This window comes from Curcuma longa, unplaced genomic scaffold (genome assembly GCF_044706935.1).
Source record: "Curcuma longa cultivar G26 ecotype Majalengka, Jawa Barat unplaced genomic scaffold, ITB_CL_G26_1.1 utg134316_np1212_261454_RagTag, whole genome shotgun sequence".
Taxonomy (NCBI): Eukaryota; Viridiplantae; Streptophyta; class Magnoliopsida; order Zingiberales; family Zingiberaceae; genus Curcuma; species Curcuma longa.
The window spans coordinates 129,078-151,327 of NW_027435597.1; the positions used below are offsets into that span (position 1 = coordinate 129,078).

At 36.8% G+C, this 22,250-nt stretch overlaps 3 protein-coding genes and 1 long non-coding RNA gene across 4 annotated transcripts; 2 read left to right on the forward strand and 2 right to left on the reverse strand.

The window, feature by feature from the left end:
* Nucleotides 1-706: 706 nt before the first annotated feature.
* Nucleotides 707-7,791, reverse strand: LOC141819655 (uncharacterized). The gene is given in 6 exon segments (XM_074706900.1): nt 707-942; nt 1,056-3,227; nt 3,230-5,674; nt 5,712-5,794; nt 7,286-7,496; nt 7,615-7,791. Coding segments are annotated over 6 exon segments (5,202 nt in total). The 3' UTR covers nt 707-828.
* Nucleotides 7,792-9,513: 1,722 nt separating this feature from the next.
* LOC141819685 (uncharacterized) lies at nt 9,514-18,378 on the forward strand. Its single transcript, XM_074706939.1, has 4 exons — nt 9,514-9,696; nt 9,808-10,018; nt 13,469-18,157; nt 18,266-18,378. The coding sequence occupies exons 1-4, from the start codon at nt 9,514-9,516 to the stop codon at nt 18,310-18,312; spliced, it is 5,130 nt and encodes a 1,709-aa protein (XP_074563040.1). The 3' UTR covers nt 18,313-18,378.
* Nucleotides 18,379-19,222: 844 nt separating this feature from the next.
* LOC141819657 (uncharacterized) lies at nt 19,223-19,801 on the forward strand. Its single transcript, XR_012601098.1, has 2 exons — nt 19,223-19,466; nt 19,540-19,801. It is a non-coding gene; the product is annotated as an uncharacterized LOC141819657 (long non-coding RNA).
* Nucleotides 19,802-21,038: 1,237 nt separating this feature from the next.
* LOC141819649 (GEM-like protein 5) lies at nt 21,039-22,215 on the reverse strand. The gene is made up of 3 exons (XM_074706893.1): nt 21,846-22,215; nt 21,481-21,755; nt 21,039-21,393 (listed from the first exon to the last, which is right to left on the reverse strand). The coding sequence occupies exons 1-3, from the start codon at nt 22,120-22,122 to the stop codon at nt 21,169-21,171; spliced, it is 777 nt and encodes a 258-aa protein (XP_074562994.1). The 5' UTR covers nt 22,123-22,215; the 3' UTR covers nt 21,039-21,168.
* Nucleotides 22,216-22,250: the final 35 nt, after the last annotated feature.

The following is a 22,250-nucleotide window of genomic DNA, read 5'->3' on the forward strand; positions in this document are numbered from 1 at the left end:
CTCCTATCAAGAATGAAAGTGGCACCACAAAGGGCAAAGAGACACTCGAGGTAATGCTTAATCGAGCCCGTTCTTCGACTCAACAAAGGTCGAGATCAAGTAGCACCACCACCTTTCGAAGAACCTTCTCCATGAGGGGGTCTACCTCAATGAAAGATGGCAAATATAAGAGTTTTGAACATGGCTTTGCTCGTGACAACAAAGAGAAGATAGAGAAGATAGCAATCGATCGCGAGCATGATGAAGATTACGGTCAAGAGGAAGAGCATTACCAAGACAAGTCTAAGAAAAAGATGGGGAAGCTTAAGAAGGCATGCAAGAAGCTCTTTGGACTCTAATAACATGCATTCTCAACACATAGTTCTTCTATTTTATGTGCTTAGAAATTTAAAATTATGATAACAACCGATAATTGCATTGTTAGACATAGACAATGCATTGTCAATCACAACCGATATTAGCTTTGGGGTGTGATGTTTCGAGAATTTGGATAGTTTAGCATGTTGGTTGATGGACAGAACGAAATGTATCCCCCATGTAAGCTAGTTTGAAATGAAATTGCACCCCCTTGGCCTCAAACATGTTATTCATTCTAACAAATTTAACTCAAACACAAACTGGGTACTAATCCAACAGAATATCCAAAATAAAAGACTGATTCAAGGAAGCAATTAGATAAACAAAATCCAAGCAAAGTTTTCACCAAGTGGAAGATCACAAAATAGTTATGATAAGCATCTAAAGTCGAAAACCTTCAGTAGTACTTTTAAACTTCACATTGCCATTAACTACTACTACTGCATGGACATCCAAGCAACTTAAGAAACTTCAAAACTTTATGCCAAAAAGATACTGGAAAGCAAAAAAAACTAAGATAAGGATTCCAAATAGCAGGTAGCAGTCGACTGTGGCAGTTTCTCCAGTTTCAGGCTTTCCCACATTCTGAAGTATATAAGAGTGAGTATATTAAGATTGAGTATATAAGAGAGTTTGAAGTTCATGAGAAGATTTTACTAGCTCGAAAAAAGAATGTATAAGTAGATAGGAAATCGAACCTTTGTAGACGATATAGATGATAGAAACTCTTTGTCTTCAAGAAACAAATGGAGATTTTTGGTGTTCAACAAGTAATCCACTGCATCTTCCTCAAAGTCCAACAGGCAAGCAAGCTTAATGAGCTCAGCAAGTGAAGCAATCAGGTGAGGCATTTCAGACAATAAGCCATTTGCTATCACATCTGCAAAATTTGTTGCATATTCAATGTTGTGTCTCTTTCGCTTCGTTCCACCTTCATCTCTTTGTAAGAATAACTTCGCCTTATCCTTCTCCCATCGGAACATTCTGGTAGCTTTTGAATCTAAAATTGTTCCAGAGGATAGTGTCAGCTTATAGCTAACTGTAACAGGCTCATCAATTTCCAAGACTTCTAAATCAAGCAATAATTTCACAAGACGATGCCTTTCATCAGCAATAATATCAAGAGAAGTATCAGAAAGAAAAGCAAGCACAATTCTCAGCAATCCATTGTTTGATATCAGAGATTTCTGATCGACTTCCCTAACACTAGCACCAGTAGTCCTGAAAGACTCATCCTTTTCTACAACCTTGGAAATTGATTGGACACCAATGCTGCTATAGATCTTGTTCATATTTGCTCTAGAAAGTGCAGGAGTGGTTACTTGAGGATACCACACAAAGATTGTTCCAGAAACCTTGTCAAAGATTTCCTTCAGCAAGAAATCATCCGGAACAAATACATCTTGTTTGCTGGAAAGAATGACCTCATCATTACTTTGCACTGGTAATTTTGTGATGCTTCCGAGCAGAAGTTTCTCTGTGTTTCTATTCCAGTGCTTTGCAATGAAGACCCAGAAAGCAGAGCATTGCTGCACTGTAAGGTGGTGAGCTGAAACTTCCCACGAGGACCAGAGCTGGCAGTAGTCATTGATGCATGGACCATGCCGAACCCCAAAAACCCTTGAAAAGAACGCAAGAAGCTCTGTGTCATAGTATTTATCCAAAATGAAGAGTTGGGAACCAAACAGGTCAAGCTTATCATGTAGTATACAGCTGTTGGAGCTCACCCATTCTCCACCACCACTTGGGATCCAAATCCACTCTGCAGCTTCATCATCAGCCTCCCATTTATGTTCATTCAGGAACAGGTACACTCTTGAGATTGTAGTAATATCTGAGTGACACTTAATATGATGTGCCAGCAACAGGCATGCTTGAGTGGCTTCCACAGATACACCAATTTCTCTAAGCTCCCTTTTATAAGATGCAAGCTCAGATCCATAGAAGATGTCATCAATAAAGGGACCGCTATTCCTTGGCAAACTCCACTTGGGATCAAACAGAATGCTCTCTTCTGGAGATCTGTAGCCAAAAACTGTTTTTATCCATCTAGTTTTCATCTTTTGCTTGAACTCATTAGGAAGAGATTCTGTGGTTTCCTTCAGATTGCGAATGCACTGAAACAAGGATATAATGCTAACTGGATTAATGACAGAAGGATCTCTGGGAAGGTTGATACTATCTATGACAAATTTAGCTCCCTCTTTGAAGTCAACTACAACACCCAAGGACTTGAGCTCATTTTTGAAACCATTGATCTCATTGGAGTAACCATAGAATGAAGAATTACCGTCGATAAATGGAAGATTTGTTATAGATGAGATAGGCTCCCACTCTGGACCAAATAGGATTGAAGCTTTTGGAGATCTGAATCCAAGATTAGTATGCAACCATTCCTTCCCAAGGGAGAAAAGGGAAAGATCATGTGTGAATGTAATTTGCTTTTTTACAAACTGCCTATAACATGTTAACAATGCGAGAATATTTCTGTTTGTGATCAATGTTATCTTTAAAAGAAGATTTAATCGAGAAGCAATAGCATTTGAGAAATCATCTATGGTTACTGCTACTCCAACTTTCCTTAGCTCTGCCTGATATGACCACAATCTACCGCCATACATTTCCTCATCTATTACCGGAATGCCGCTGACAACCTGAAGAAGGCATTCCCATTCTAAGACAGCCAGAAAAGATTCACCTGGATTTTGATAGCCAAGCTGGGTCTTCAACCATTTAGTCTGTGATAACTTTCTGAGGAGATCAACAGGAATTTTAACATTTCGTATGCATTCAAGTATGAAAATGGCAGCATCAGCAGATACAGAGCATGAAGGCATTTTGAAATTATCAACCACAATCTGATAATTTTTCTGTTGAATCCAACTAAAACACCAAATAACTGCAGCTCAGTCTTGTAATCAGCAATCTGCTCACCATAGAAAGAAGTGTCTATGAAGGGGAGATTACTGACATGGGATGCAAGTGTCCATTCTGAATCAAGCAGTATGGATTCTGATGGGGATCTGAAACCAACTAATGTTTTTAGCCATCTTGAAGTTTTGGTGCTCTGAATTAGATACTGAGGGGACAAGCCTACCTCTCCAAAATATCTGACCAACTTGAGCAACGAAAAGACATTTCCACTGTTTAAGGTGGGGTCAGCTATTGCAGTCACGAGATGACTACCAATATATTCTGATGCATCCATAAAATAAAATCTGACTCCAATTTCTTTAAGTTCTTCTGTGTATTCCGTTATCTTTTCACCATAAAACTCTTTCTGGATTAATGGTATGTCAACAACTGTTGATGCTACCTGAAGTAGACTTCCCCAATCAGAGCTCAGCAAGAATGACTCAGAAGGTGGCTTGTAACCAATTGATGTCTTCAACCAGCTTCCAGTTTTGATGCTGCTAAAAAAGTTCTGCAGCTTATAATCAGTTCCACGAGATCTTATATTTCTAATCCATTCAAGTAACAAGAATGCATTTTCTTTTGTTAAAGGAGAGTAAACAGTTCTGAAAGCGGCATTTGGAGGATAAACTTGTGGAACATCAGAGGCTTTTCCATGTTCTTGCAGGAACTGAAGAATCTGACCTTCACATGTAACATTTCCTGCAAAATTGGCAGCAGCTAAATACTCCCTGCTCAGTACAACATAGTTGAAAGCCCTCCAAGGATTTGAACCAATTAATGTTACCCATTTGCCCATGCTGTCCGGCACAAGGACTTCTGTCTTTTGAACAATCACTTTTCCATACTCATCTACTATTGGCAACTGAGAGAGCAATGTGTTTATGCACCATTCACTAGCATAATTATACTTACAAGAATGATATAGAAAATGAGTGAAGGCTATGACAAGCTTGCTACTAGTTAGTGACTTGATCACAATTGACCCATAGTCATAAAGACTTAAACTCTGCAGCTTCACATAATTCTTGAGCCAATCCATTACTCCTGATTTTGCCATTATTAAAGACACTTGCGTCGTTTGCGGCATAAAATATAGTTTTGAGACAGATATGAACTCCTTATTCCAGTTGATAAGCCATGTGATGATCTCATCCCCGTTGGCAATACATAGGTTTTGATGACCATTTGTTGCTTGTGATACACTTAACAAAGATATGCCGCCAGTGGCATCAATAATCCTTAACAGAGGTAAGTCCATAAAGCAAGAGTTCCATTTCTGAGCAATGTAGTGTAGAAGCTCTAAGTAAATATCATCAGGCATTTCCTTTGGAAGATTAGAACCCCGAATAAATGACGCATACCATGTTAGATCAACATAGCCCACTCCCAGAAATCCTAGTACATTATTATAGTCAATGTTATCCAAGTAGGCATTCACAATATAATTTCCATGTGAATGCAGGTTAAGTATATCAACCCCAGAATTCTGTGCTTTAATTAGAACACACCAAAATGCAGGATCAAGCCACTTAATTTCACTGGGCTTACAGAACATCTTTTGGGAATTGTTTAATTCACATGGTATTATACGCTCAGCAATGATTTTTTCTTTAATGGATTGTCTCACAGGATCTAGCAACTTGATATGAGATTCCTCCACTGGTATGAAATTGAACAAGAAGGGAATGGAACATGATGGTGCCTCATCTGCTCCTTGAATTAGTGTGGTGAAAGCATTTATAAATGCAGAAGGTACACAGCTAAGAATTCCTTCATTCCATGGGTTATTTATCTGTATCGACTCCCTTGAAGAAACTAGAAGGAAATCTGCCTGGATTATAAAAGGGAAACCAGTCTCCATGTCAGTAGGAAGAAAGGAATACACACCAGACTTTTGCATCCCGCAATTCAACCGCCTTCCAAAGGGAAAAGCCAGAGTAATAACCCATTCATCAACTTCAGCCCTCTTCTTTGAAATGCATTCCCGTTTTACAGGGAACCTTTGCTTCCACATGTAGTAACAGCATTGTTCCTCATCTCCCTTGTCGCCCATTTGAGCAGTAAGATGGAGAGTGTATGATTCTGCATTCAAGTTACTTCTCATTTGGCAAGTGTCTTCACCAGATATAGAGATCTTGCAGCCAGTCTTACACGTTGAATCATCGCTATCTCTCCTCACGGATAGTTGCCTAATTTTTGAAAGAAAAAGTAGGACCTCAGGATGTAAATTTGATAGTTGTTCCTTCACAGCTGACTCTTTTTCAATCTTCAAAGGCAAGATTATAATAGTTGTAGGAAGGCTTTCCGAAGGACCATACAAATTTTTTATCTCAGAAAGGCTTGGATTCTCTTCAACCCACTCAGGCACAATGTAGCCTAGGTTGCAATCAGGTGATGGTTGCTGAAGATATAGGGCTTACTGGATATCAGAAAGACACTTTTAAATCCTAGCATATTTGGTACCCATTGCTGAAGATATAGGGCTTACTGGATATCAGAAAAACACTTTTAAATCCTATGCCTGCTAAAAAAATTCATAAATAAATACTGTCATGGTCAACTTGACATCTAACACTAATCATTTAACAAAGTATGGCATAAAATGAAATAAATATGCTTATAATGTCATAACATGAAATGCGGATCTATCAGGTAATGACTTCACCAACATTACACATGAAAGATCCAGACCAAAAAGATGGGTGATCTTAGATAGTTCTTTGGTATAGGGGTTGCTAAATCTATATTTCACAACGGAAGTATATCCTTGATATGCTTGAAGAATCTAACATGCTAGAGATTAAATCAATAGATACTCTCATGGAAATTAATACCAAATACCAAGACAAGGGAGTCACTAACTAACAATGACCATGTGAAATCCAAAATACTAGTAGGAAAACTAAGTTACCTTACACACATCAAATCTGACATCTCTTTTGTCTTTAGTGTGATTGGTAAAAATCCATATCAAGACAATTGGATTGTGAAGCACCAAGAAGAGGTATTTTACTTCACAATAGAGGATACATTTAGATTGTGAAGCACTCTAAAGAAGATTAGGTAGGTACCCCTACAGATAGACAATATACATAATATTATACAACAGGTTATTGTGTCCTATCTAGCTGTTATTGGGTACTCTAATAAATGGTGGTAGCAAATTACAGTAGGGCCATAGGCCTAGCAACATGCAAGTTTATTTAGGCTATGTATTTGATCCTACACTTAGATATGCTCCAACAAAGCCAATGAAACTTTATTGAAATAATCACTTTGAGTTGGATTGGAGTTTTTGCATGTAGCCTCAAATCCCATATTTTATGAGAGGATAAATTGGCACTTCATCAGGATGAAGGAAGAAAGTGTAATCTAACTACTTTTACCAGTTCTAATCAATTGACAGATTATTAAGTTGTGAGTAGTTGCATAGACATTTTAATGTTGTGAGGAGAACTGATGCTTTAATCATATATAACACTCATTTTGGTATTAATAAAGTATAATCATTAATTGAGATGGTTATTGTATTTTTGTTAGTTATTTGTTTCAAAGTTTTAAATCAATTGCCTATCCAATTATTTTATGGCGCTATCATCTAGAGGTAAACAAACTAAATAAGAAGAGATTTATATAATTAAAACTAATTAGTCGATCTTGGAAAAAGTTGAAAAGTGTCAAAGTGTGTGGAGTGTCAACATGGCACAATACTAATTTTACCTTTCGGGTCAACATCAAAAGCTCCAGCACGATGATATATGAGACCTTGGTTTGTGTCAATGGTGCCTTGTGATGTAGCGCATGACTTCAAGGACATTGACAGTTTATGCCAGGTCCCTAATTAAGGGATGATCTAGATTTCAATAATGACAAGTCGTGTTGAGCAAGAAGTGATGTTTAATGTCTGATTGTGTCTTACATGATGAGGTCAATATAAAGTGTCTCGTAGAAATAAATGTTTTCACAAAAAATAGCATACAAATTAGAACCAACAAAAGTCAAAAGAGCAAACCTTTCTCCCCTATGTAGCCAAGGTGTCGATTCCCTTTCTTGGTTGACTTACCAATCCTACAAATGGAATCAATGTTCGATGGAGAGAAACCTATCTCATTGTTAAACACAAGCAGTGTTGTTTTGGCTCCAGTCGCAGTGATATCCTTCGAAGTAATCAGAAATTCAAGGGATGGAGTGACGCCCTCTGCATACTTGTTGTCCTCTGCATTCTGTCGAATGCAAATTGATAAATGAAATACGATGGAAAATGGTTAGTCGATATGGCAACCCATAGCACAAACTAGAAACTACAGTGCCTTCAAACACTCAGGCAGTGGAACTAAGCACCTGAACAAGCTCCATGAGGAAGTGGACATCCTTGGAATAAAGCTCTTCGGAGAGGTAGAGGACGGCCTGATGGATGACATCGGCCAGGGGATTCTTGTCATCTCGCCCAATGTAGTACCTCTCCCTCCGTATCCACTCGACGTGCTCGCGAGGGGTGGAGTAAGCAGCAGCAGCCATTAGAGAAGGAGCGAGAGCGAGAGTGCAACAGCAGCAGCACAGCCAGAGGAAGAAGCAGAAGTGTTAAGTATTGGGAAAAAAAAACCCCACTGCACCAGCCATACCGTAGCCATGCCTCCACCATCCCTCCTCTCTATAGTTCTTTCCCTTCTTCTCCTTCATGCTTCTTCTCTGCTGTTCATCTCCTCTCCCACGGCGTGACAAGAAGAGTGGACGTCGTACGGACCATTGCGATCTTGAGGGAGTTATTTAGCAGAGAAGTTAGGGAGAGTTTTGTTGAGGTTAATCGTAATTTTATTTAATTTAAATTATAATCAATTATTAAATAATATGGTATTACTATCACATCAGTTATAAAAATTTAATTATCTTCACAATCTATTAATAATAAATTTTAATTTAAATACTTATAATTTAAAATTTTAAAATAAAATTATTAAATATAATTTATTAATTTTTATTAAAATAATTATTTTAATGAATTATTTTATTAAAATATATATAAATTTATTTTAAAATTTAAAAATAAAATTACTAAATTATTTATTAATTTAATAAATTATTTATTATTTTAATAAATTATTATATTAAAATAATAAATTATTTTATTAAAATATATAAATTTATTTTAAATTTTAAAAATTAAAATTAATAAATTATATTTATTATTTTAATGAATTATTTTATTAAAATAATTATTTTATTTTTTTATTTTAAATTTAAAAAATTTAAATTAAAAAATTAAATTTATTAATTTTAACAAATTATTTTATTAAAATAATTATTTTAATAAAATATATAAATTTATTTTAAATTAAAAATTATTTATTTATTTTTATATATTATCAATTTATTATAATCATTAATATTATTAAAATTAATATATTAATTTATTTTAAAAATAAATTAAATCATAATAAATATTAAACTGATTAATTTTTATTTTTTTAAATAAATAAATTAGATTAAATAATATTAATATATTTTATATATAATAATTTGAATCAAACGTATTATTATGATTACTTGGTAATCATGCTTAACGTGGAAGGAGTGACAGACATGAAAAGTGTTGCTCGTTTTCGATGGAGGAGGATACGAAAAGTCGATTGTTGATTAGGATGGAGGTGCGTAGAACGAACAGTTTGCTTAATTTTTCCCGTCAACTTTTTTTTTTTTTTTTTTTTGGCTTTCAACTTCTTTGCTTTGCATGCACTGTCTCTATTCCTTTAATTCTTTCGATTAGTTTACGTGAACGATCTAGGGACTCACCTATTTCCTACTGGAGTTTTCGAGTCTTTAGGCAAGTTTAGATTAATACCATTTTTAGGACAGTACATTAATTTAATATTCCATTTAATAAAAGTTTGCTCGAATGTTCGTGAGCAAATGAACTATTCGAAGGATGAACAAATTCAATTATTCTAACGCCCATCTTCTTCTGTTTTTCTGCCATCAAGATTTTTCTGAATCATGAAATTCTTTAAAGTATTTCATGTTTTAGGAAAAGCAAAGGTGTTGTACGCATAAGATTCTCCATTGCAAGGCAGAGGCACTACTGTCTCTCTCTCTCACTTCTTCCACGTTAACTTCTTCGTTAAGTTACTTCCTTGAGACCGAAATTCCGTACTCAACCTTTTTATTTATCATTCCGACTCTTCTGCATCTCACTGTGCTGCTGCTATTGCACTCGCTCTTGCTCTTTCTCCTACTCTTGCTCTAATGGCGGCGGCTGCTGGTGCTTACTCCACCCCTCGTGAGCACGTCGAGTGGATACGCAGGGAGAGGTACTTCATCGGGAGAGATGATAAGAATCCACTGGCCGAGGACATCCATCAGGCCGTCCTCTACCTCTCCGAAGAGCTTTATTCCAAGGACGTCCACTTCCTCATGGAGCTGGTTCAGGTGCTTAGTTCCGTCGCCTGAGTGTTTGAAAGCACTGTAGTTTCTACTGATTCTTTCCATCTCTAGTAACTGTTTTCAATCGTATTTCATTTATCGATTTGCATTCGACAGAACGCAGAGGACAACAAGTATGCAGAGGGCGTCACTCCATCCCTTGAGTTTCTGATTACTTCGAAGGATATCACTGCGACTGGAGCCAAAACAACACTGCTTCTATTTAACAATGAGATAGGTTTCTCACCTTCGAACATTGATTCCATTTGTAGGATTGGTAAGTCAACCAAGAAAGGGAATCGACACCTTGGCTACATAGGGGAGAAAGGTTTGCTCTTTTGGCTTTTGTTGGTTCTAATTTGTATGCTATTTTTGGTGAAAACATTTATTTCTACGAGAATCTTCATATTGACCTTGCTATGTTACTAGTTTCCTCATTGTTGAGGCTGAGGAATCTGCTGCCTTCCGTCTCTACCATCTCGAGGCCTGATTGAACCCGGGTCTCCCAAATAAAAATCGAGTATTCTAATCAACTAGATTATAGCCATTGATGCCCTTATGTGTTAGTTAATTATTTAGTAACTAATCAATAATTTTTTTTATTATATTATTATTTTTAATAGTTGGAAGAAGAATAATAGAGTAAACAATTATTTCAACTCTATAATACTTCATTTGTACTAGTGTGATTTAAAAGCTGGAGGGATAGAGTAAAAACAATTCCAATCATTGGGGAAGAGAGGAGTTTTTGATGTTTTTTAATGCTTGAGATTATTTGATCGTTTTTTGATCAATAGATATGATTTAGTGCCCGTTATTCACCAAACTTTATAAATAATGAGTTCATTTCATCATTTTCACACTATCTTTTCTACTCTCATCTCTCAATTCCGAAATCTCAATCGCTTTCGAGTTCAATTCTCTAATTATAATGGAAAGAGGAGATTTATCATCTCGATCTAGGAGGAGTAAGAAAATAGTAATTATGAATAAGGATCACGATATTCAATTTATTGATGATAAGTCCGACCAATTTTGACACCCGAAACATAAAAAAAGTACCGATGGCGATACTTCCAAGGTTTAGGATACTCTTTTAAAATCATAGGGAATACATAGGCAACTTAAATAATGCAAGTCTTTCTTTATATTTTTTATAAATTTATAATTTTTAAATATTTTTTTAAATATTTTTAAAATATTTTTAAATAATAATAATCTTAAATTGTGGCGAATTGTGAACCCAAGGTTTTGAATCATGAACCATAATTGTCTTAGACGTTTAAAGTTAAGAGTCGGCCTATCAGGAACTGTCGAATCGGTGGTTCCGAACCATCGAACTAGCGATTCCGAACTGTTGATTCTGAACCGTGATCGAGTCTACTAAGGAAGAGTCGATTAGGTTTAAAAATTAAGATATATAATTCAAAAAATTAATGATAAAAAATGAAATAATCTAAAATTAAAATGAATATTTATTTAAATAAATCTAAAATTAGCAATGATTATTTTTTAAAAAATAAATATAAATATATTAAAATATAAAAAATTAGGGGCTCCAATAAAATTGGGGCTCTAGGCATAGGCCTACTATGTCTTGAGCTGACATTGGATTTGAGCCTTCTCCCATGGCCGGACCTACATAGGTAACACGCATCAGATGACTCGCCAGACGTTATCCCGTCGAGGCCTCTCCGATGCTTAAGTCAGGTGGATCATGGAAAAGATGGAATAGTAGAAGAAGAAAGATAGAGTTAGGGTTTGATGTCATGGCCTCCTCTTACCACCTTTAGCTATCCTATTTATAGAGAAGTGCTCCCAAATCCTAATGGGCTATTGGGTTTCAGATCTACAAGTTACTAGTAGTGTGTGAATGCTGCCCCAATACAACTTGTAAGTAATTGGTTTGGATCTACACCGTATGGGCCGGATTTGTTGGGTTGGAAGGTGATCCTGTCCCTTGGTATCACTCATGATTCTAATTTTTGTTTGCATTCTAGAGATGATAATAGTTTCATGAAATTGTGAAAATCTTAGGAAAAATGAAGGGGATCTAGAGATTTCTAATGTCAATACTTCTTAATATCTCATCAGAAAAATAATATATTTTTGCTAGTGAAATTATTCACTCAACATTTGTTTTTATATATTTTTTAATCATAATTTTTCTCATTTTTTGTATTTAAATAAATTATTTTTTTATTTTTTATCTAGTAAAAAGAAACTAATTTTTAAAAAAGAATATAATAAAAAATATTTTTATAAATTTTAATGGGATGTTTTTTATATTTTATACTTGTTATTTAAAAATACTAATTCTCAATAAATTTATAGATTAACTTATTTATACTCAATAAAAATAATTGTAGTTTTTTAAAATTTATTTTTGTATTATTTAGAAAGATAAAATCAATCAAGAACATTGTTATGAATCGATTAATTTTGAGAGGACCAATTAGTGATTAAAAGAAAAAAAAACTAAATACCTTCTATTCTCGTTTGATTTGAATTTTAAATGAACTAAAAATCATGTCTTTTTTCTTGTCTTTAATATTTCTTTGTCAATTTCTTTGTTCAATTGTTTAAAGATATTGAGATTTTTTTAAACAAAAGTTTATTGATATTAAAACAATGTATTTTAAAGTTTTTTATTAACCTTAGTTTTAATAATTTGTGTAATTATAATGTTTTGCTTATATAATAAAATTCTATATGTATGAATATATACTCTTTAGTTTTATTGTTTTTCCTTGATGAATGAAGTACTTAGATTGAGTAGGTCATGTTTACACATCACATCCCCCTCAGTTCTTCCATGTTCAGTTTCCTTGAATTCAAGGCCTGCATGTCAATCAAGGACTTTGTACCAAAAGAGCTTGATGGATTTGGAGGACTCATATTTAGTCTAAATGGTGACTTTGCATTCTTAGCATTCCCCTGAGTCTTCACATGCATAATTTCCTTGGATTTAAGGCTTGCGTACTCATCAAGGACTTTTTGCCAAAAGTCAGTGCATTTTCCTCACAGATTCTCCATGCTCATTTTTTTTAGATCTGAGACCTTTATGCCAAACATGTAGTCCTTGATAGTCTTAGAGGGTTTTGATTGAGTCCAAAAGCTCACAACATTTCCCTCTGTCTTTCCATACCTAAATTTTCTACATGTGACTCTTTTATGTTATTAATGACTTTTGGCAAAAAGTCCATGATGCACCTGGAGAACTCAATTTGAGTTCAAAATGTCACCTTCACATTCTTGGCATCCGCCTCAATCTTCCCATGCTTAAATTCCTTCTATCCGAGTTCTTTATGCCTATCAAGGATTTTTGATGGACTTGGAGGACTTAGATTAAGTCCAAAAGGACACCTTTACATTTCTAGAATTCCCTTCAGTCTTTTTATGCTTGAATTCTCTACATTTGAGGACTTTATGCCCATCAACGTCTTTTTGCCAAAAGTCCTTGATGGACTTGGAGGACTCAGATTGAGTCTAAAAGGTCTTTCATGACAATTATATAGGTCTTTCATGACAATTATATTGCTAACTAAAAGAACTATTTTCTTGTGTCAAGTCCAAGTTGGGAGTGTATCATTATTACCTTTGTCCTATTCAGTAAAGTTAGATCATAATCTTCTTTCTTCATGGTTGAACTAGATGAGCATCTGAAATACAAATTCACATTAACTTTATAAGCATATTTATTTCATTTTCCGCAATACTTGTTAAATGATTAGTGTTTTGAGTTTGACTATGAGAGTATTTATTTATCAATTTGCAGGCATAGGATTCAAAAGTGTCTTTCTGATATCCAGTAAGCCTCATATCTTCAGCAATGGGTACCAAATATGCTTCGATGAGGAACCATCGCCTGATTGCAACCTAGGCTACATTGTGCCTGAGTGGGTTGATGAGAATCCAAGCCTTTCTGTCATAAAAAATTTGTATGGTCCTTCAAAAAGCCTTCCTACAACTGTTATAATCTTGCCTTTGAAGGTTGAAAAAGAGTCAGCTGTGAAGCAACAATTATTAAATTTACAACCTGAGGTCCTACTTTTTCTTTCAAAAATTAGGCAACTATCTGTGAGGGGAGATAGTGATGGTTCAACGTGTAATACTGGTTGCCAGATCTCTATATCTGGTGAAGACAATTGCCAAACGAGGAGGAACTTCAATGCAGAATCATACCCTCTCCATCTTAGTGTTCAAATAGGCGACAAGGGAGATGAGGAACAATGCTGTTACTACATGTGGAAGCAAAGGTTCCCTATAAAACAGGAATGCATTTCAAAGAAGAGGGCTGAAGTTGATGAATGGGTTATTACTCTGGCTTTTCCCTTTGGAAGGCGGTTGAATCGAGGGATGCGAAAGTCTGGTGTGTATTCCTTTCTTCCTACTGATATGGAGACTGGTTTTCCATTTATAATCCAGGCAGATTTCCTTCTAGTTTCTTCAAGGGAGTCGATACAACTAAATAGCCCATGGAATGAAGGAATTCTTAGCTGTGTACCTACTGCATTTATGAATGCTTTCACTACACTAATTAAAGGAGCACATGAGGCACCCTCATTTTCCATTCCCTTCTTGTTCAATTTCATACCAGTGGAGGAATCTCATATCAAGTTGCTAGATCCTGTGAGACAATCCATTAAAGAAAAAATCATTGGTGAGCGTATCATACCGTGTGAATTAAACAACTCACAAAAGATGTTCTGTAAGCCCAGTGAAATTAAGAGGCTTGCTCCTTCATTTTGGCATGTTCTAATCAAAGCACAGAAGTCTGGGGTTGATATACTTAACCTGCATTCCAATGGAAGTCATATAGTAAATGCCTACTTGGATAATGATGACTATAATAATGTACTAGGATTTCTGGGAGTGAACTATGTTGATCTAGCATGGTATGCATCATTCATTCGTGGTTCTGATCTTCCAAAGGGAATGCCTGATGATATTTATGTAGAACTTCTACACTTCATTGCTCAGAATTGGAACTCTTGTTTTGTGGACTTACCTCTGTTAAGGATTATTGATGCCACTGGTGGCATATCTTTGTTAAGTGTATCACAAGCAACAAATGGTTATCAGAAGCTATGTATCGCAGACAATGATGAGATCATCACATGGCTTATCAACTGGAATCGGGAGTTCATATCTGTCTCAAAACTATATTTTATGCCGCAAACCACGCAATTGTCTTTAAGAATGGCAAAATCAGGAGTAATGGATTGGCTTAAGAATTCTGTGAAGCTGCAGAGTTTAAGTCTCTATGACTATGGGTCAATTGTGATCAAGTCACTAACTAGTAGCAAGCTTGTCATAGCCTTCACTCATTTTCTATATCATTCTCGTAAGTATGCTAGCGAATGGTGCTTACAGACATTGCTCTCTCACTTGCCAATAGTAGACGAGTATGGAGAAGTGATATTTGTAAAGACAGAAGTTCTTGTGCCGGCCAGCATGGGCAAATGGATAACGTTAATCGGTTCAAATCCTTGGAGGGGTGACAAATATTTTGTACTGAGCAGGGAGTATTTGGCCACTGGCAATTTTGCAGGAAATGTTACAAGTAAAGGACAGATTTTGAAGTTCCTACAACAACATGGGAAGGCCTCTGATGTTCCACAAGTTTATCCTCCCAATGCAGCTTTCAAAACTGTTTACTCTCCTTTGACAACAGACAATGCATTCTTGTTACTTGAATGGATTAGAAATATAAGCTTTTGTAGAACTAATTATAAGCTGCAGAACTTTTTTAACTGCATCAAAACTGGAAGCTGGTTGAAGACATCAATTGGTTACAAGCCACCTTCTGAGTCATTCTTGCCAAGCTCCCATTGGGGAAGACTACTTTGTGTAGCATCAACACTTGTTGACATACCATTAATTCAGAAAGAGTTTTATGGTGAAAAGATAATGGAGTACACAGAAGAACTTAAAGAAATTGGAGTCAGATTTGATTTTACGGATGCATCAGAATATATTGGTAGCCATCTCAGGACTGCAGCAGCTGACTGCACCTTAACCAGGGCAAAAGTCTTTTCGCTGCTCAAGTTGGTCAGATATTTGGGAAAGGTAAGCTTGTCCCCTAGCTATCTAATTCAGAGCACCAAAACTGCAAGATGGATAAAAACATCAATTGGTTTCAGATTACCATCAGAATCCATCTTGCTTGATTCAGAATGGGCACTTGCATCGCATGTCAGTAATCTCCCCTTCATAGACACTTCTTTCTATGGTGAGCAAATTGCTGATTACATGACTGAGCTGCAATTATTTGGTGTTTTAGTTGGGTTCAACAAAAATTATCAGATTGTAGTGGATAATTTCAGAATGCCTTCAAGCTCTGTATCTGCTGATGCTGCCATTTTCATACTTGAATGCATACGAAATGCTAACATTCCTGATGATCTCTTCAGAAAGTTATCACAGATTAAATGGTTGAAAACCCAGCTTGGTTATCAAAATCCAGGTGAATCTTTTCTGGCTGTCTTAGAATGGGATTGCCTTCTTCAGGTTGTCAGCGGCATTCCGGTAATAGATGAGGCAATGTATGGCAGTAGATTGTGGTCATATCAGGCAGAGCTAAGGAAAATTGGAGTAGCAGTAACCATAGATGACTTCGCAAATGCTATTGCTTCTCGATTGAATCTCCTTTTAAAGAAAACATTGATCACAAACAAAAATGTTCTCGCATTGTTAACATGTTATAGGCAGTTTATAAAAAAGCATATTCCATTCACACATGATCTTTCCCTTTTCTCCCGTGGGAAGGAATGGTTGCATACAAATCTTGGATTCAGATCTCCAAAGGCTTCAATCTTATTTGGTCCTGAGTGGGAGCCTATCTCATCTATAGCAAATCTTCCATTTATTGACGGTAATTCTGCATTCTATGGTTACTCCAATGAGATCAATGGTTTCAAAAATGAGCTCAAGGCCTTTGGTGTTATAGTTGAATTGAAAGAGGGAGCTAAACTTGTCATAGATAGCATCAACCTTCCCAGAGATCCTTCTGTCATTAATGCAGTTAGCATTATATCCTTGCTGCATTGCATTCACAATCTGAAGGAAAATGCAGAGTCTCTTCCGAAGGAGTTCAAGAAAAAGATGAAAAGTAGATGGATAAAAACAGTTCTTGGCTACAGATCCCCAGAAGAGAGCATTCTCTTTGATCCCAAGTGGAGTTTGCAAAGGAACGACGGTCCCTTCATTGATGACACCTTCTATGGTTCTGAGCTTACATCTCATAAAAATGAGCTTGAAGAAATTGGTGTATCTGTAAATGCCACTGAAGCATGCTTGTTACTGGCACATCATATTAAGTGTCACTCTGACATTACTACAATCTCAAGAGTGTACCTGTTCCTGAATGAACATAAATGGGAGCCTGATAATGATGCTGCAGAGTGGATTTGGATCCCACAGGGTGGTGGAGAATGGGTGAGCTCCAACAGTTGCATACTACATGATAAGCTTGACCTGTTTGGTTCCCAACTCTTCATTTTGGATAAATACTATGACAGGAAGCTTCATGGATTCTTTTCAAGGGTTTTTGGGGTTCGACATGGTCCATGCGTCGGTGACTACTGCAAGCTCTGGTCCTCGTGGGAAGTTTCAGCACACCACCTTACTGTGCAGCAATGCTCCGCTTTCTGGGTCTTTATTGCGCAGCACTGGAATAGCAGCACACAGAAATTTCTGCTGGGAAGCATATCAAAATTACCAGTGCCAAGTAATGATGAGGTTATTCTTTCCAGTAAACAAGATGTATTCATTCCCGATGATCTCTTGCTGAAGGAACTGTTTGACAAGGTTTCTGAAACAATCTTTGTATGGTATCCTCAAGTTACCACTCCTGCCCTTTCTAGAGCAAATATGAACAAGATCTATAGCAGCATTGGTGTTCAATCAATTTCTGAGGCTGTAGAAAAGGATGAGTCTTTGAGGACCACTGGTGCTAGTGTTAGGGATGTCGATCAGAAATCTCTGATATCAAACAATAGATTGCTGAGAATTGTGCTTGCATTTCTTTCCGATACTTCTCTTGATATAATTGCTAATGAAAGGCATCGTCTTGTGAAATATTTGCTTGATTTAGAAGTCTTGGAAATTGATGAGCCTGTTACAGTTAGCTATAAGCTGACACTATCCTCTGGAACAATTTTAGATTTGAAAGCTACCAGAATGTTCTGTTGGGAGAAGGATAAGGCGAAGTTATTCTTACAAAGAGATGAAGGTGGAAGGAAGCGAAAGAGGGACAACATTGAATATGCAACAAATTTTGCTGATGTGATAGCAAAGGGCTTATTGTCTGAAATGCCTGACCAGATTGCTTCACTTGCTGAACTCATTAGGCTTGGTTGCTTGTTGGACTTTGAGGAAGATGCAGTGGACTATTTGTTGAAGACAAAAAATCTCCAGTTGTTTCCCGAAGACGAAGAGTTTCTATCATCTATATCGTTGACAAAGGTTCAATTTTCCATGTACTAATACATTCTTGTTTTGAGCTAGTAAAATCTTCTCATGAGTTTCAAACTCTCTTATATGCTCATTCTTAATATATTCACTCTTATATGCTGCAGAATCTGGAAAAGACCGAAACTGGAGAAACTGCCACAGTAGACGACTAATTAATGCTCAACCGTGCTGCTATTTGGAATCTTCATGTTAGTTTTGAAGTTTCTTAAGTCCTTCAGTAATTTCTAGTATATAATTTTGTTTGAGACAGTTCAGTAATTTGCATGCTAAGTAAACTATTCATGCAATACTAGTACTAGTTGTGAAGTTTAAAACTACTACTGAAGGTTCTTGGAATTATTATTATGCTTATCATCACTATTTTGCGATCCACCTGATGAAAACACTGCTTGGATTTTCTTCATGAACATTACCAAGGCGAGTTTGTGTATGATCCTAGTTGTTTATCATGGAAAGATTAGAACCACCTCACCTCACAAAGGATCTAATGCTTAACTAGATATATATATCTAGAAGAAGACAAGAAGAAATAGTGGAAATAAATAGCGACAAAAAAATCTTTTTGATTGGAGAAGCCAAGAATATAATTTCGAATCACCATCATTTGAAATCCTCAACCAAGGTCAACCCATACACCTACAATGGACAAAAAACACATTGCTTAGTGGTGGAGGAATTGACTTTATGTAGAATGGAATAATTAATGGCCGAAAGAACACGAAGAACTTGGCGAGAGGTCAAAAACCCACCCTTATTTGAGTTGCATTGCAAGATCTTTAGCAAGATTGAGTGGGCAACCTTTTTACCTCTAAAGAGAAAAGTTTGAGGCACAATTTGAAAGCATATTTTGCAACTTATCTTTCAAAATCCATGAAAAGGGTGTAGAATATATTCTACATGATAAAACATGAAAGCAAAGTTATTGTCTATCTTGGAAAATCATTGCTAATTGCTAGCTATAAATAGGTGCCGATCGACTTTGAATGAATGGAACCATCACTAGGAGAGATGAGTAGAGTGGAAGAGAGGTCTTACATGAGGATAAGATCTTGCTTTGTTAGCCAAGGATGACTTGCCTACAATCTCTTTTGAAGAGCTTACTTGATGATGATCTTCGTGTGGTGGATGGGCAGTCTCCTTGGCTAATCTAAGTGGCTCTTATCGCTAATGCTAGACCACAACTCTTCCAATTTCCGGTTTCAAATTTTATATCATCGATCGGTGTTACATATGTAGTTATTCCTACACAAGGAGAAGCCTAAATGGTAGAGATCATGAGTATCAAGTCATTTTAAATGGTATGGAGTACTTTTTAACATGGTAGTTCTCATTACATGATCAATCCTTATGAATTGTGTTTATATATTTTAGATGCAAGAGAGAACATATTGCACCATGGAGAGCCATTGGCAACAAATAGAAAGAGGAAGAATAAGTCGACACTAAGATAGTATAATTAACGCTTAATAAGATAATTAAAATTAAACAATAAGAGCAAGATTGGATGTGATGCACTTGCTTTAGCCTTTTCTCAAGCTTTTCTGCCAACCATTATAAGCTTTCCTTGTGCATTTATTTATAGTCTTCAAGTTGTCTTTAAAAATACTCCAAATTATTGTTTTGTGCGAGTTTAGTCAACTAGCCTTTTTTGATCAATTATTTTCATGATCATGTAAGCTTGAGAATGGATACTTCAATTTACTGTAGTTGATTCTAATTAACTATTATGTTTGATCACATAAGTCATCTGAATTTTATTGTCTTCCTCTATCGAATCAACAATATGATTCTGATTTATAATGAGAATTCAATTGACTTCTTAGTTGACAAATAGAGAGCAATGATTTTGCTAAAGAAAGTTCTTTAGTCGACTGCCCAATATATTAAATTTACATCCAGTCGAAAATAGAAATCTTTTATTTATTTATAAATAGAACATCTTGAGTTTCAACACCCCAATTGACTAGTATTAACCTCTAGTCAATTGGATCATCAACTTACATACAATGGAATTATGATCAAATACTAACCTAAGTCGAGGTCTACTCAAATCCAAAATATAGTTTACTCTTAAACTCTTATAACTCACTCAGAATTTTTCTACCAAGAAGTTCTATCTTTGATTTTTCCTCGTATGCCAAGAAGTTTCATATCAAGGTCTTTTTTGTTAATCTGAAGGTCTCGACCCTTAGGTCTTCCTTGTCTGTCCAGTGTCCGATCAATCTTGATTTATTAAAATTTTCAACTACTCGTCCATCATCTATTTGAACTTCTCTAATTACTAAATATTATCACTGGTGACCTATTTGAATTTCTTCTTTGTCAAGATCTTCTTACACTTCTTGTCTATCAATATTTGTTAGGCATCTTCTCTATCAAAGTCTTCATGTACCTCTTTTCTACCAACATCTATTTTATTTTTCATTGCGATGTAATTGAACAATACTGATTTACTTTGACTTTTTCCAACTAAATTCTAATTTAAATTAAAATCACTTGATCAAACTCAATAATTGCATGAAAAATCTAGACAACATTATTTGATTGAACACATCACTTTAACAATGATTGCACTACTTTGATTTATTGTTTCCATTTTCCTTGAAAGAATGATTGCACTAGCAAAAGGAACTTTCATCCAAAAAAATTTATCGACCAAGCTTGATAAGACATGAAGGAGAGATTTCTGAAACATAAAGTTGGTGAGTCAGTGCTTGATGGAAAGTGCGTATGCATGGCCATAACTTAAGGAGATAATTGTAAGGCTTTTACAGTCAAGTTCTTATTAATATCAGGTTAGTTGATGAGTTAATATTATTTAACACTGCTAAATTTGATTAAGAACTGGGTGGGTGATTTGATCCTGTCAATAACTATAATTGATGCTCTGTTCTTCTTCATTACTGCAATACAAATCAAAAACCAGCAACTGCCAATTAATATACAAACTGGAACAAAGCCAACTGGAACACAACTAGATATATAGATCGATTTCATGCTCTAAACGCCGACGCTCGGCGCGATTCCAGGCTGAGCTCCACCCGACGCCGCCGCGTAGTCCGCCACCGCGTTCAGCAGATGCTCCGCCGCCTTCTCGAAGTTGACGAAGCCCATGAACCAGAACTCGTGCCCATCCACCGTCACTGCGTGTATGAACTTCTGCGCCGGGTTCCCGCCCGACGTAGTCGGGCTCACGCTCGCGATCTTCCCCAGCGGGATCATCACCTGCAACCATTAATCAACACGATAAAGAATTTAAGTAGATTTCGACTGATGGAAGAAGCTACTGATTGATCGATTCGTATAAAAAACCTTGTAGTAGCTCCAGGTTTCCTGACCGGAAGGCGCCCTGAAGGACAGGGGCCTGTCGCTGCAGAAGGCGACGCTGGCAGTGGAGATGTACAGGGTACCGGCGACGGGCCCGGCGGTGGTGGAGAGGTAGCAGGCGAAGGTCTTCTTGAGCCGTTCGTTGGGGTCGGTGTGGAAGGTCCGCCGGTAAAGCGACTCGAATCCACCCTCAGTGAAGGCTTTCGCGGTGAGGCTGAGCTTCCCCATCGCCGCCTCTGTCTTCGAAGGCGCCGTCATCACTGCGAATTAATCACGACACAGATCGTATCAAAATCGCCTGAAAATTCAGTAAAAAAACGATAATCGTATAGATTCGATCGATTACGTACAGTTGTGCCAGATGTTGTGGGCGAGGTCCTCGGCTTTCCTGGCCCAGGAATTGAAGTAGTCGAGGATGCTCTCCATGGGGCTTCCGGCCGGCCGGCTCACCGGCTCGAAGTGCACGTAGGGGGGGTGCTCGTCGTCGCCTCGCAGCGTCCACAGTGCGGCCCGCTGGTTCTCCGGGTGCGCCGTCGGCGCCGCCGGCGGGCCCATCTGCCTCGTCCCCCACTTGGCCTGCTCTGCGGCATCAACGTGGGCGTCTACTACCTTGGCGTCCTTCTCCATGGACAACAAAAAAGGATGCAGCAGCTCGCCGGAGGCGATCAAAGGGAGTGGAGTGGTTGGATTAATCTGGAAAGGTCAGCGAAGATCGATGGATTAGGTTCGTGATGCGGGAGAAGATGGAAGATTGA